Source organism: Ailuropoda melanoleuca, chromosome 3 (genome assembly GCF_002007445.2).
Source record: "Ailuropoda melanoleuca isolate Jingjing chromosome 3, ASM200744v2, whole genome shotgun sequence".
NCBI classification, from domain to species: domain Eukaryota; kingdom Metazoa; phylum Chordata; class Mammalia; order Carnivora; family Ursidae; genus Ailuropoda; species Ailuropoda melanoleuca.
The window spans coordinates 98,835,833-98,851,269 of NC_048220.1; the positions used below are offsets into that span (position 1 = coordinate 98,835,833).

Genomic DNA, 15,437 nt, shown 5'->3' on the forward strand with positions numbered 1-15,437 from the left:
CACAATGATGTACATGATGTGTGTCCACCCAACGGTCAGTGCCTTGGGTGTCTCAGGGGTAGGAAGACGGCATGGCCACAATGCCAGATTTTTCTTAGTTTTTCCATTTGGGGACAGTCTTCACTTTACATGTGGCATTTGATGTCTCTAGACGCTGCTGAAGGGACCTGAGAGTCAGATTGGCAGGAGTGGGACTCAGAGCAAGGACAACTACCAGCTAGGAAACTGGGGTCGGAATTCAGTTGGTTTTTTTTTTTCTCTAAAATTCTTTACCTCTCCATGCCTCAGTTTCCTTCTCTATCAGATGGAGATGGGAATATTTGGTGCCATTTCTAATGGTTATTTTAACCACGTATTGTGCAGTTGACAGAAGGTAGCTACGATTATCTGCCAGTTGAGGAAGAGCGGCCTTCTTGCTTCTGAGGGCTCTTCCACCCACTCTCTGCAGAGCAGGAGACCCTCATTCTGGTGAGCAGTTGCACGGATGACTTATCTTCTGTGCCTCGTTTCTTTTTTTTTTTTTTTAAGATTTTATTTATTTATTCGACAGAGATAGAGACAGCCAGTGAGAGAGGGAACACGCAGCGGGAGTGGGAGAGGAAGAAGCAGGCTCATAGCAGAGGAGCCTGACGTGGGGCTCGATCCCAGAACGCCGGGATCACGCCCTGAGCCGAAGGCAGACGCTTAACTGCTGTGCCACCCAGGCGCCCCCCTCGTTTCTTCACCTATAAAGTGGGGGCGATAATGGTGCTGACTTCACAGGGATCACGTAAGGATACAAAGAGGTACAGCTCTCCGGCTCCCCATGGCTTCTCAGTAAATATTGGTTGAAAAACAGAAGATAAATCCATTTTAAAGATTAAAGTCTAAAGAAGTCAGGAAGTGCTTTTCTTATTCATAAAGAATAAGAGAAATGGGAATATACGACCGAGTTTTGTGTACTTTTAAAGACATTTTTACAGTCGCATATCACGTTCAGAAATGTTGAGCAAACAGCACGGGCACGTGTCACTTCATCCCCGGTGGCCCAACGGGGGGCGGTGGAATTCCCAGCCCTCTCTTCCTGGGTTTGGGAGGAGTCATCAGGACACAATGGATTTGTGTGTTAAGGAAACACTCAGCAGCCTGCATCTAGCCACCGGACTGCCCAAGGGCTCTGGCTGGAGCCCCCCCCCCAGGAAGCTCTCTGTGTGACTCAGATCAGAGGGGCTGTCCTCCTGGCTCAGAACCTTAAGGTGGAGTGAGAGTTCAAGAGCAGGGTCAGGACGTGGCGGATGGAGCCAGCTCGAGGTATTCCTGTGGACTCGGGAGATTTATATTCCTGCTGTCCATTGTTAGAGGGATAAAAATGGGCTCCGCCTTTCTTAGAATCACGGTCAGTGTTTGTCAAACAGGAGTGTTTCAGTGAGCCATGGACCACACACCTTAAAAACAAACTGCACTTTATTAAACCCATGTGTTTGTGAATAGACAAAGCTAGATTCATACAGCCACCCACATATTCTGTCAAATGAAACTGCTCCAAAGACCAAGAAGACAGCTTTCCATAATAATCTGCCTTTGTACACTGGCTTGTGCTTTTTCAAAGAACTTGTACATGCTTTGTTTTATTGGAGCCCGTCTTACGAGAGAAGTCGGGAAAGCAGACATCATTCCCACTTAACAAATGAGAAAACAGGAGCAAGCTGAATCCTTCTCTGTAAATCATTTTGTCGCTGAAAGTCACCATTAGTGATAGTGGCCTTATGCACAAATTTAAAATACTGTCATTATCCTAAGACCAGGTGTTTTTTGGTTTCCTTTTTCATATGCACGGGGAGAAGGGTGGGCCAGGATTTTAAATGGACGCATTCTGCTCTGTTTCACACAGACTTGCCTCCCTCTCTGGATCCTGGCAGGAGGGAGAGGAACAGGTGACTGACCAGGGTGAAGGCTGACTCTGTGGATGGTGCAGAGGCGAGGGGATGGGACTGTGGTCAGTCAGAGACGGTGAGACGCTGGCACGCACGATGCAATCCAGAAACCCTGAGCCAGTTCTCTCTGTTTTGAAGACCAGAGGTGTCTCCATCCCGTTCCAGTTTATGGAACGGTGTCCTCCTGAGTGGTTAGTGAACACTAGCACGGAGGCAGGGAGAGTGGACCGAGCCTCGCTGGCATTCCATGGGCCGGCAGTGAGTCCCAGGGAGCAGGCAGCATAACGTCACGCCTCCAGTGCTCCCAGCACCGCTTTATCAAGGTGTTCAAAGAGTACAGAGGCCAAGAGAGTGGGCTCTCCACTCAGGCAGACCTGGAGTTTGAAAACCAGATTCACTGCTCTGTGCAGTGACTCAGCCTCTCTGGCCTCTGTTTCTCCTTCACGCTGTGGCCCTGCAGTGTTGCTGTTGGGCATTAGTGAGGGAATTTCTGCAAGGAGGCCTGTCTGGCACCTAGCAAGACTTCAGTAGACAGAGGCTCCAGTCCCTGCAAGGTGGGTGCTCCCCATTCCACGGGAGTCAGAGTTCCAGAGTGCCGGTGACTTGCTGTGACCTTACAGCTAGCCAGTGGGAAAACAAAAATGGGAGTCCCTGGGCTTGACCACCTCACGGTTACCACTGCGCCATATTCCCACTTTGCCTTCAGATCTAGAAAGCCAAATAATTCTGTCTTGAGGTGACTGGCTCCTCTCCCCTGTCCCTTGCCCACACCTCACCCCTATTCTACTTAAACTTTTGCCAGCTTTCTCTCATTCCCCCACTGAGAGGGGTTGGTGTGGGGACCTCCATGGGGCAAACATTTTTTTTTCTGCCAGAGCCAGTCCCTCTTTTAGAGAAAATAAAGCAGTTTGAGAAAAGTAACAAAGACGGCATTTGTGTATTTTGCTTTATGGAGCTGAAAATATCTGGTAAATTGATCCAGTGGGAGTAATAAATACACATTACTTTATCTTGTTCTTCATGTCCTATACCCCTGAGCCTTGATAGAACAACACTACTTAATAGACTTAAAAAAGAGTAATTACACTCATTGGTTGTGTGATTTTTCAGCCCTCCCAGCCCTGCCTGACCTTCTAATTTAGCTCACCGTGTCTAACTAATGCATTTATATTCATCTTTTATGAAGCATGTATAGTACAGAATTGACTTTAGAGCCTTTTTCAAGCTGTCCTTCCAGGTCTCCAATCTGGTTAGTAGTAAGGAGAGGGGGAGCTATCCATCTCTATACGTTCACATGTATAGATAACACATACACATGGCTCACGACATTTTTTTTTATCCTTTATGAAACATAATAAAAAGTATTTATTACATTTTTACTTTAAAGCTTTTATACATTCTAGCATTATTTACAGCTAAACATGCAGGGAAAAGACGTGAGTGTTTTTAAAATGATTACTGTTAATGTTTCTTCTTGTCAGAAGTGCTTAAATTTTCCTGCACTTTGTCTAAAAACTTAGTACTGTTGGCTTTTAAGAACAACACATTTAAAAGATCTTGCAAGTCAGATTTGCAAACACTGCTGACAGTTTGTGATGAATGATATTGCAAAATTTGCAAGATGTTTGTCATTTTGCACAGCCGACATATTAAGGAGCGGATTAAGAAACGCAAAACCCCTATGGAAAACAGCCATCCCAAACCAAAACCAAAACAAGCCTCAAGCGAACCTTGAACCCAGAGAGCACACGCACCAGTATCTCTCACCCGGGTTTTCTCTCCCAACTTCCCACTCAGCCAGTGGAACCCAATTGTTCTCAGTGCATTTTCTCTCACCATATGGTCTCCTCATTACCATACACTAAGAGTCCATATGGGAAACTTGTGAAATGAACTGTATTCATTTTAACTGCCAGATGAGCAGCCTTTTGCTTTGCAAGCTTAGCTTAAGTCATCTGCTGTCTTCATGTTGTTATGGCAACACGGCACCAATAAAAAATTCTAATCTACTGTAAGTGATCACAGTATTTTAAGTGCTTGCCTATAACTGCCCTCAAAGGGGAGGAGGGAAAAAAGGGTTATAGTCTTGCCAGGAGCACGGGGTTGGTCTCCATTCCAGCAGGTGTCAGTAAAGAAGCTGGTGAGTTGGGGAGAGGTCCCAGGGTGGCCCCGTAGTAGACCTGGATCAGAAGGGACGTGGATTGCAGAGGGATGGATGGTAGTGAGGATGGACTAGAGAGCTGTTGGGAGGGTCTAGAAAAAAATTATCAAATGTCAAAAACCATAGTTCTTCCAGCTGACGGTTAGACTCTGCTGGAGCTGTGCAGCCTGAAGCAAATAAAACTCGAGATTCTGGACTACTCAGGCGGCCAATCCTTTATGGTAGCTTCTCCTTCATTGGCATGCGAAAAAATCTCAGCCTCCATGAGTCTCTCTTCCTGTACATGGGAATTAGTCAATTCCAACACCATGCTAATTAAGAGTACCTTAAAGTAATGGAAGTAGGCAGCAACATCCTTAAATATAAATCATTTTCACCTCCGCAGGCCACATGATATGTTGCATCTCTGTCTCTCTATCTGTATCGAAAGTGAATGTTTATAGTCTCAGTTCATCAGTTCACATTAGCCTCATGCTGAATATTTAAACACAGAACAATTTGAACACACCATGAAGGAAGACAGTGACTGCACTTTCATTTGGAACAGCAAGGGCTCATCTAATAATAATTTAGTAAATCAGCCATTTAGTGGCTCGGTTGTGCACTGCATTGTGCCAAATATTATTCAGTTCAACTGTACACTTGCAGAATTGAAATTCAGACTCCAGTCACAGGCACTGTTTTTGCTCAATGGAGAGACAAGACCCAAAATCACCCTCCCTAAAGAGCATTCGTGTTTATCGATTCATCATAAATACAGAGCTGGGGCAAAATAAAACTGGAGTCGGCTGTATACAATGTATTCTAATTATGCTTTTATTGTTTTAGTCTTTATGCAAAGACTATCAGTGATTCAAAACCTGCAGTTGCATCAGTGAAAATACAAATAAGAAATCTTTGCATAACCACATTGCCTGTTAGCAGAAAACAGGATGAGTAAGGGTTTCAGAAAAGGGTAAAGAAAAAACTTTCATCTTTATCTTCCACACTGTGACACTGGCTACCGTCTCACCTTGGTCATTCATTTATTTTTGTCATTTGAAGAAACTCTATTGGTGTTTTATCCAGGAACCAAAATGACTCGACTCAGACAAAAAATACAGAAACAAAAGCAAATCGTATGGGATATTTAACTCTTAGAAAAAGCACACTTGAGTTTGAATACAAGAAGCATTTTTGTCTCTGCGTTCTCGTCAAAAACACAAACTATGGAATGCAGCCCCTTTTCCTCCTCTTTCCCCTGTATCTGCCAGAAACCTCACAGGCAGATTCCACAACCTATTTTGATAACGTGCTCAAGTTAGAGGCTTGATGACCCCTCTTCTTACGCCACTTGTATTAGGGGAGCTTAGCCTCGTTCTGCGCACCCCCTGAAACTGAGTAGAGGATCATGTATGGGGATTAGGAGTATGCATTTTTGAGGGGAGGAAGATTGTAGCTTCATTTAAAAAGCCCATGATCCTCGCAAGAGCTATAATTTTCCCTTCTTTATCTTACCTTTGACTTGTTTTTCTGTAAAGTTACTCCACTGGTCATTTTTGTATCAGGCCCATTTTAGAGATGAGGACACTGAGGCTCAGAGAGGCCAAGTAATCTGCTCAAGTTTACGCATCTGGTAAATGCAGGTTTTCTACCTCACCCGACTTCCTCACTGTTAGTCTGTTCAGAATCTTCCAGTGTTCCAGCAAATAGGACTGCTTCTCAAATAGCACTCAAGGCACGTGATGCACGTTGCCTCTAAGAATGCATATATTTTACCGAAGTTCTCTGGACAATAAGGGGAGGTTATCAATATTAGTGCTGGCTATTGTTCAATAAAGCACTAAGTTTAACTGTATGTCTCCTGATCCAGGTGCTGACATTAACTCTGCTTTACAGATGAGGAAACAGAGGCATGCATTTACAATGCTAGTAAGCGCCAGAGCATGGATTTGAGCCAACGACGTTGAACCCCAGAGCTAGTATCCCTAAGCACTGCCCCTTAGGATTAAGAAAAAGGAATTTTAAGAAAAAAAAAAAAGGCAATTTTGCAATCCAATCCTAAAAAATTTCTCAAGCTTGGCCAGGGCTGGGGGATGGAGGAAGAGGGAAATGGTAGCATGGACTGAGGTTAGCTCAGAAAGGGCTGAGCCAAGCAAAAGTGGCAGCTGGCAGTGCGAATTAAAAACATGCACATACAAACATTGGAGATAATTCTTTTTCTCTTTAGCAGCAGAGTCATTATATTCGGGACTTGTAATATCAGTTACTCCATAGCTGAATCCTGGAACCTCTTTCCAGTTCTTTTCTCGCACTGAGCTCCTGATGAGGGTGACCACGTTTATCCGACTGCACATCACACCCCGTGGGCAGGGGCATTGAATATAATTACTCATTAGTTCAGGGAGAAGTCACAGGAGGAACAAGCGGCTAACTCTTGTGTACCTCCCCACCATCCAAAACCCTCCTCTTGGACTGAAGCCCTTAGAAAGAGACACTAGGAGGTAGGTCTTCAACCTTGCTCACTATTTTCAGCCTTGAGTTACACTTCAATTAAGCATCAGAGTAATAAGAACAGCCCCAGCAGTCTCGAGGCAGTGGATTTTAATTGCAGTTATACTCAGGACCATCTGTAAAGCCTTGGGAATTTACAGATATCATTCGTCTGGAGGTGCATATAATAACCGATGATGTTCGACAATTTAAGAAGCAAAGCAAACTATATTTTTTGCCTCCCTTAGATGTCCTTAAAGTACAACATAGCTCCAGCATGCACATATCACTTAGTCAAGTTTAACTATACGTACTTGTCCAAAAATATAAATATACACGTACGTTTGTATACACACACACCAAACGCACAGACATAGACATACACATACATAGGTATGGCAATAAATTTCTCTGTTTACTCAGTGGTTCTTCTGCTTTCAAACTAGACATTTATTCTGCTTTGCCCTAGGGAAAGGGAATCCACAGCCCAAAGACAAAGAGAAACAGAAGTAGTTAATTTTCCGCTTTTGTGTTTCTAAGAGCCCAGGCCTTGGTGACTTAAAAGATTTTCAAGGGTAATTTTGACTCTAGGCAGTTTTTGTTTCATGTGCTGACTTTACAACCTACCCCTGAAAAAGGCACCTCTGTCCATAGCCTTCTCTTTAAGCAGAGACTTTTATCCTGATCAGAAAGTCGATTTCCAAGGCCACTCAGCAGGACCTAACCCAGAGCGTCGGTCTTAAACCAGTACAATGAATTGGAATAAGAAGAGCCAGCCAGAGGTTACCAAGTTCAGCTCTGTACCTCCAAGCAGGTCATATTCACAAGGGTGCAGACACCATTTTTCACTGTATTTGTGGCGGGAAGCACCCCAGGCTCCCATTCACCAATTACCATGACACCATTTAGAAGAGAATGCCAGGAGACCAAAAAGAGGGGGGAAAGCCATTGTCATAACTCTTCTCAGGAATACCTGGTTTCACAATTTATACTTAACTGCTGACACTTGAAAAGTCGAACATTTTGGTAAAATGAATCAAGCTGTAATGTTTCTTTTATGAGATCCCCTTGCAGGAAAGGGGGGTTTGGCACCTTGTGGAGACCAAGCTTAGTTATCCATCATAGTAGTCAGCTGTCCTAGCCAGCTTCTCAGAGGTCACGCGATCGAACCGACAGCTCTTACAACTATATTATTGCTTACGGAACAGGAATTGGGGCACCAGATAAAAATTACCTGGTCTAATAGGCAGCGAACAATTTTCACTCAATAAAATTATAAGCCAAATCATTCATTTCATAACACTCTGGCTAATTTATTTGTTGACCTTTTATTATCCATAGCTCTTCAGTGGTATTAACTGCAACTCAGACAAAATCTCTTGTTCATTTCACTTCCATTGATTTTTTTTTTCCATCGAGGCAATAACGGCTGCTTGAAAACAGCCTTTTTCTTTCCACTGTAAAAGTCAATCATGTAAGTTAGTATGTCTTACGTTGATATAGCTGCCTTAGCTTACAACCTACTTTAATTTCATGTGATTCAGAAGTCTTCTGTACCATGTTTGCAACAAAGGCACAGCTTTCTGGCGTGCCTCTAGCCACGTGGCATGATGGTACATAATAATATGTTTGAGAAGGAAGAGGGCTCTCGTCTCATCTGAACATAAAATCAACTTTAAAATCAGAGAAGGTGCAGAACTCCCCCCACATTTTCTTTAGACTGGACTAGAATCCCTTCGATGCCTTTTGTATTAATAGCAATAGAGCCTTTCCGATTATTTAATTCCTTTGTTCTGGAAATTTCTGCAGACTTTAATTGTGGCTGGACTTTTATTTCTCTTTAAAGACTATGGGCAATGAGTATGTGCTAGAACGTCCGGTAAGCTTCAGCTGAAGCTTCTTATATAATAAAATAGTATGAAGTCTTTAGAATGCAAGGCTGTAAAATATAATTGTTACACATTTGGCATTTTATGCCTCCCTAGAAATAACCACTTGCTACCTACACCTCATCTCTGCTCCTCCTTTCCATTTCAATTTACTCTAAAGTGGTCCTTAGCCATAATGAGAATGCCCCTTTCAACAGAAACATGTTTAATTATATCCATGCTAAATGTAAGTGACTCTTCTCAGTCACAGGGCTTCTGAGTAAAGAGTGCTTAAAGTGTGACACGAAAGGTTTCTAATGATCTGCGGTCAGCTCTCTTTCGAGAAGTTCATATTACCAGAAACATGAAAAATTTGAGGAATGTCTCAGAGGATCAGAAACTAAATAGTGCTCAAGTATTATTTTGGTTTGTTTTACTCCTTCCCTCCCTGCCCTCATTATATGATTTTTTAGAATGCAAAGTCTGCCATTGTGGAATTTTCCGTTTGGCTGAATAAACACGAAGGACTTTGGGATATAAAACTAACCCGCACAGAAATCACCTCTCAGTACAACTAGTATTTATTGTTTTGTACATCGAGCTCTGTGGGGAATGGGCTGCAAGAAACTTCCAATCAGTTTTTCCTCTTTGGGGCATTCCGATCAGCCATGTCACCCAGACTTTCAGAAGGAAGCAGGGAAGGAGCTAGACTTAAAGGCTAGTGAGCTGGGTATACTGTCCAAAATCTGGACCTTTTGGTAAACCCTGGAGTGAGGAGACAAATGACATTCATGCTGATTCCATTGATAGATGTTTATTGCCCATAACCTGGAGTGATTGTGCCACTCCACTCCATTTTATGTTGCTGATATTTGGGCCCATTGCATCTTGAATCCCCTGATAAAGCAAAGCAGATTGGTGACAAACAGGTGTCAGGCAAATGTGCAGTGACAGAAAGGGATTGTGCATCTTTCTCAGGAATCACCCAAGTCAACTTGACTTTGTAGTTTAGATTCCATTTTTTTCTACATCCTGCAAAACATTTCCCACTTGAGGGAACATAAAGCCAAGCACAGATTATCCTCTCAAATTGCTGAAGTATCCCTGGGCCTTAATTTTATGAGGGGGTCCCAGAGTCTTCAAAATCTGATTCAGAAATTTGGAATTGATGTTGTGTTGGTAAATGGGTATCCGTCTGGCTTTATGAGTTGGTACATGTGCTCTGAATGAAGGAAAGTTCAGGCCATATCTCCTGCTCATCAGTGTTTGAATTACTCAGAACGCTGAATTGGGTTTATACACGGACGCCATATTGGACAGTTAGACAACCTTCCGTGACACCCTAGAAGGCTAGATGTGGCCAGTGAATATGAGCTTATTGCCTACATATTTGAGGGAAGACACTGAAGAGAAGATTCACATGGAAGGGGAATAATGCCCAGAGATTTTATTGTCATGAACCCAAAGGAAAGGTGAATTAGCCATATCTGCATATCAGACATTATATGCCTGGTTCCCAAGGCTGTGCAAATACCTAAGTATTTCTAAGGGTCTAAGGGTACAGTTAATGAAAGGCTGATGTACATCAAACCAACCTCATGTTGCTAGCAGCCTATAACTTGAGATAATGTCTGTACCCAACATGATTCATTATATTAATCACAAAATTAAAATGTAAGCACAAGCCAGCAGGAGTAAAAGAGCAAATTCATAAAAGAAAAAAAAAAGTGGCATAAAAAACCCCCACAGTGATCGAGACTTGACCTTGGGGAATTTATATATTGGATTAAAAGGTCTGGAGCCAAATGGAACTCCAAATTTAAGTCTTCTCCTTTTATAAACCAGGCCAAATATATGCCTTTGTCATTTCATCATATAAATCAAGCATGTACTTTTAAAAATCAGAAACTATCTTAGAATAAACTTTTCAACAGGAATTTCTCAAGGCCGGTGGTCTGCTGGACATTGTGCTAGGGGCTTAGAGAAGGTGATCAGATATTCATGGCCTCAAAGGGCCTGCAGTCTAGTTGCGGAGAGTGAAGACTGGCATAGTTAAAATCAGAGCATAATGACCCCACAGCATCCACTGCTATGCTGTGCTGGCTGGAAGAGTCAGCACTGTTTTGCAGAGGAATGAGGGAGATTAGAAGCTGTGGTGAAGGTGGAATTCCTTCTGCTAGAAGAGTGTAATTCTCAAGAGCACGGGCTGTGGTGCCTAACTCCCAAGATGGAATCCCTGCTCGGCCAGTCATCAGTTGGGTGGACTCGGGGAAAGTGGGCTGACCTCTCTAAGTCTTAGTTTCCTCATCTGCCAAATGGTGGTATGAACAGCAGCTCAAGAGGCTGTCTGTGAAGACTGGATGGGTTCATGTTCCGCTTTCAATAAACAGCAGTTATTTTATCATTAACTGAACAACCAATACCACCTTCATTCCCAGCTTTGGAGGATGAGAAGGCATTGTAAATGGGCACAGACTGAAGCCAGCATTTCAAATAAAGAAAAGGTGAAAGGAGTGAAGGTCTGGAGATGAGAAAGAGCCAACGTTTTGTTTCTAGGCTAGGAAAGACTAGCTAGACCAGAATAGAGAGCAGTTCTTCAGATGTGTAGGGAGAGGAGATTGGATAAAGAGAGTAGGACCAGATGATGGGGAGAATCTTTTGAAAGCCCCATAGAACCCTGTACCTTAATTCTGGGAGGATAATGTGCTTTGAAAAGTGCTGGAGAGCGATGTCAGTTTGTTGACTACTGGGGCAACTAGAAGCTCAAAAATTATTTGCTAACTGATGGGCTTACAACATAGGAAGTAAAGATGAATCGTCCTTCTGTATTTGTAGTCCATTCAGCATCTTTATTATAAAGGCTCTGAAACATAAGTAAAAAGCCTGTAACAATTATGCTTGAACTATTTCTTGGAGTTGGGTTTCCCCAGTGTTTCTGTAAATTTTAAATAGCTTATCCCCTTTTTTCTTTGCAGAACCCCATTCACATCATCATCAACCAATGGTCATAACAGAACAGGGGAAACCAGGTTTTAACTGTGAGAGAAAATAGATCAGTGAAAGTTATTGTTTTTAAGGAGTAAACATTTTTTTGTTTCCTTAAGAGAGGAGATCCAAGGCCATGAAAAGAAAAATAGTCTGACTAAGGATGTAGATTGGAAAACAAGCATTAGCTCTATAAGGAGACTCTGGGGCTTTTCAATATTCAGGATACTAGTATTTGTCTTCTTTATTCCCTACTGGGATTTTTTTTTTAATCCAAGGATAGGATTAATTATCTTAGAAGAATCTAATCTCTACCTTCATCTTTTAAACTGCAAGCGGGGAGATGTTTTAAACATTATGAAAAGAAGAGAAAATCTCTCCTGACAAATAAATGCCTTGAAAAATTAGATATTAGTACTAGTCAAGTGCTCTTTCTTTTCAGAAATATTAAAATTGCATATTAGAATGGAAGGATCCTTATACTATACTCCCTCCTAATGCCACAAAAAATAAGACTTTAGGAACAATTTCAGAGACAAAAGATTATATGAAACATCCAGTTCTTTCCCTTATGGGAAATTAATTTCTTTCTTTCTTTCTTTCTTTCTTTCTTTCTTTCTTTCTTTCTTTCTTTCTTTCTTTTCCTTTTTTTTAACATCCCAGGCTCAATCATTTCCTAATGTGAAATTACAGATTTTTCAAATTACCATATAAAACTGCGAAAAAATTACACTTGTGACCACAGAAGAGATAGCATACACTATCAATTTGATTTTAAAAGGCATACATCTTTTATACTACCTGTCATTTTTATAATGCCTTTTACAAATTTAATCAATACATTTTAACATTCTATATACTTTAAGTGCAATATACAATAAATATTCAAGTTTCATCTTAAACATGCTTTAGCCTTTAAATTGTTAAAACTGCAGTGCCCTTTCAATCTACTTACATAATGTCATAAAATATACATTTCAAGGTAAATGAAGTCAGCTACTTCAATTTAGTCCCTCAAACTGGTAGTAAATGAGAGGTTAACACTATGGTGCCAAACCCATTATTGAGTAAATTTAGCACCTTGGACAGCTCTGTAAAATCTTTATTGCTTTCCTGACCTGCTCGTCATGTTCTGTCTGTGTGTTCAGTGGCTCTCAGCTCTGATTGAAAGGCAATATATTAGATCCCCAACACAAACACGCTTGGGGGCTAGTTCACTGGGAGCGTAATGACATGGAGGTGAGAGCAATTTTCTGGTCACCAAAATCCAAGCACCTTGCAGGTCCGTTGCACTAACTCATAGAGGACCCAGAAATTTCCTTTCTCCTTCCCATTTCCAGAAATAACTAATAGAAGCTGAATCACACCGGCAAAGCTGAACCAAATGTGGGCTGTCCCTTAAATCCCAAAGTCGATACTGCAGTGAAGGATAGTTTAAAATGGGCAAGATATCATTTAAGGAAATCACTTTCAGGACAAAAAAAGCCCAGGTTCACTCTCCACAAGACCCCTGGTCTGAAGTGATGCTGGGCTAATGACGCACCTATGGCCATGTACCTAGTGGGAAAGCGCCACCCAGCCCCTTGGATGGAAGAAGGATGTAACTTTATGAAGCAAGATTTACATGTTTCATTTTCAAAGGATTAAATGGTGATTAGAGCTCTGGGTAATGAATAAGCAGAAAAAGAAACAGTGGGATTGTGTCATTGGAAAACTTTATCATCAAAAATATGTGAGAGTAAAATGTATAGCATACACTGGTAGTTGGAATTTTTTCAGGTTTATGAAAACTTCAAAGGTCTTGGAGTTTATTTTGACCTTCCTTCCTCCCTGGTTCTGTGAAATTAATTAAAATAAACACTGATCAGAGTCCTCCATGATAGTGTTCCAAGACTGAAATTCACAAGTGCAGTTTTCAACTGCACCTCATCTTGCTTTTGACAAATAGGAGACTTGTTTTTTTCCTAAAATGAAAAAGAAAGAAAAATACCTTCTCTGCCAAACCCAAACACTGGTATAAATATTTATTTGGAGAAATTAGTGAACGTAAACCCAGAGAAGTCAAATCGTAGTAAATAAACTAACTTGATCCTATTTTGTTTTAATCTTTCCTAAGAGCCAGATAAAGCCATGAGATTTTAGTGAAAGCAGCACAGGCTGAATTCGATATGGGGATAGGGTTTAGTGTGGCCATACCATGGTAAATTATTAACTGCTGTGGTCAGACAATACTGCAAACAAAAAGTGGCAAATTATCTTGTAGCTTGCTTTAAAAAAAAATAAAGACATTATTTTAGATGTATTGATTCAAACTCCATTGATTATGTAATGCTTTTCACTCCTTATATGAAAAATAACTGAACTGTTTTATAAATGGGGTCTAGCAGCTTAAGGCAAGCATAAATGTTTATTGAGAACAGAAAACCCCTCTATCTCATTTTTGAATTTAGGACATTATATATGTCATAAGTAGTTACTGCAGTATGACAACTATTTTATCTTATATTATAGAAAATTTAAAATTGAAAAATGCTAATATGTATCTAAAAGCTTGTCATTTCAAGAGTTGTTCAAGGATTTTTGAAGAGGCTATGGTGACAGCAAAATGAATGTAATTATATCCCTATTTTCTGATCAGCGTCTAGAGTATATGAAAATCGAACACCGCTGCTTCTCCATGCAGAAATCTATTGTGTAAAATATTTAAAGTTAAACTTCTTTTTGAAACTTTACCCACAGCAAAAAAAAATTGTAAACATATCTTCTTGCAAATCACCTCTGATAATCATGCCACGACTTTATGTTTGCTTCTCTGATAAGCCTCCATTTTACAAGCTTAACTTGGCTCTTCCTCTTCCAGAATAAATGAATCTGCAGACAATTAGGGCAGAATGAAGAAGGAACGACTTCTTTTGGTTGAAGAAAAAAATTACCACCACACACACTTTTGTAGAGTACGCTATTTATTAGAAATAAGCATACAAGCTAAATAGGGAAGCCCACCTAAATGAAAAGAGGGAGACATTTTTTTTTCTTCAACTGAAATGAAAAGGAGAGTGTATTATCTAGGATGAGAATGAATGAGCAAATGGGGAAAATGACAAACAATACTGAAATAGCAAAGAAACACTATAAAAGAAACAGACTCTGCCAGTCATGAAAATTGGTGCAGAGGGAGCTTCTGGGGGCAGGAGAATCCTTTTGTAAGAGCCTCTGACAAACAGTGCATTGCCTCAGAAATGTGGGTTTACTCCATCACTCCCTTATATCCTGGCTTTGCCACACAAGGGAGATAAACAAAAGAAGTTTAATGCTACATGCTTCTAGTAGCCAAAGATTGATTGGAAATCCCTCGAAAATGACCTGTCTGATAAGGTCATGGTTCCTGGAATAAGCAATTAAGTACTAAATAAACACATCTTAGGGATTCATAACATGCACTGGATGACATCGATTGTAGTAATCTAGTAAATGACCTCGCAATTGTATTCAGCAATAAACATATGAGTGCTTTACCGTGCCTGTGGCAGACTATTGAGTGATGTATTTTATCTTGCAGTACCAATGATGCTCACCTTTTGACTCAATTAAGTGTGTATGTGAACAGGGATAAATTGGTGATTTAACACCATTCTGGGGTTCCCCGAGCTACTGCCTTCAAAGCAATGCGTTAGCGAAGTATGGCCAGAGGAAACTGGAACGTGATCTTGTGAAAAGATAACAACTGGCCGTCACTTGGAGGACTGCATCTGCTTTTCTCTTGACAGGAAGTCATCCTCAAAAGGGCCGCGGATCTGGTGGAAGCGCTGTATGGGATGCCACACAACAACCAGGTGAGCCGTGCCGGGGCTCGAACCTGCGCGGGCCTCCACGTTCAGCGGAAGAGCGCGGACTCCTCATTGTGTCGAGAAAGGGTGAAAAACGTGAAATCCACCTGCATGGGTTCAGTGTCATCCGGACACAACGTGCCAGGCTATTCCGTCCTTCTCTCTTATTTCGTAAATCTTTTATTACCTTTTCTACAGAATCATTTGCCTT

At 41.3% G+C, this 15,437-nt stretch overlaps 1 protein-coding gene across 9 annotated transcripts in view; it reads left to right on the top strand.

Annotated features, from left to right (window-relative positions):
• EBF1 (EBF transcription factor 1) overlaps positions 1–15,437 on the top strand; it is a 391,621-nt gene that overhangs the window by 359,793 nt on the left and 16,391 nt on the right. For all 9 annotated transcript variants that reach the window (XM_011219330.3, XM_034656797.1, XM_011219342.3 and 6 more), the window contains one exon: positions 15,167–15,232. In XM_011219330.3, coding sequence (XP_011217632.2) covers positions 15,167–15,232 — 66 coding nt within the window. The remainder of the gene's footprint in view (positions 1–15,166; positions 15,233–15,437) is intronic.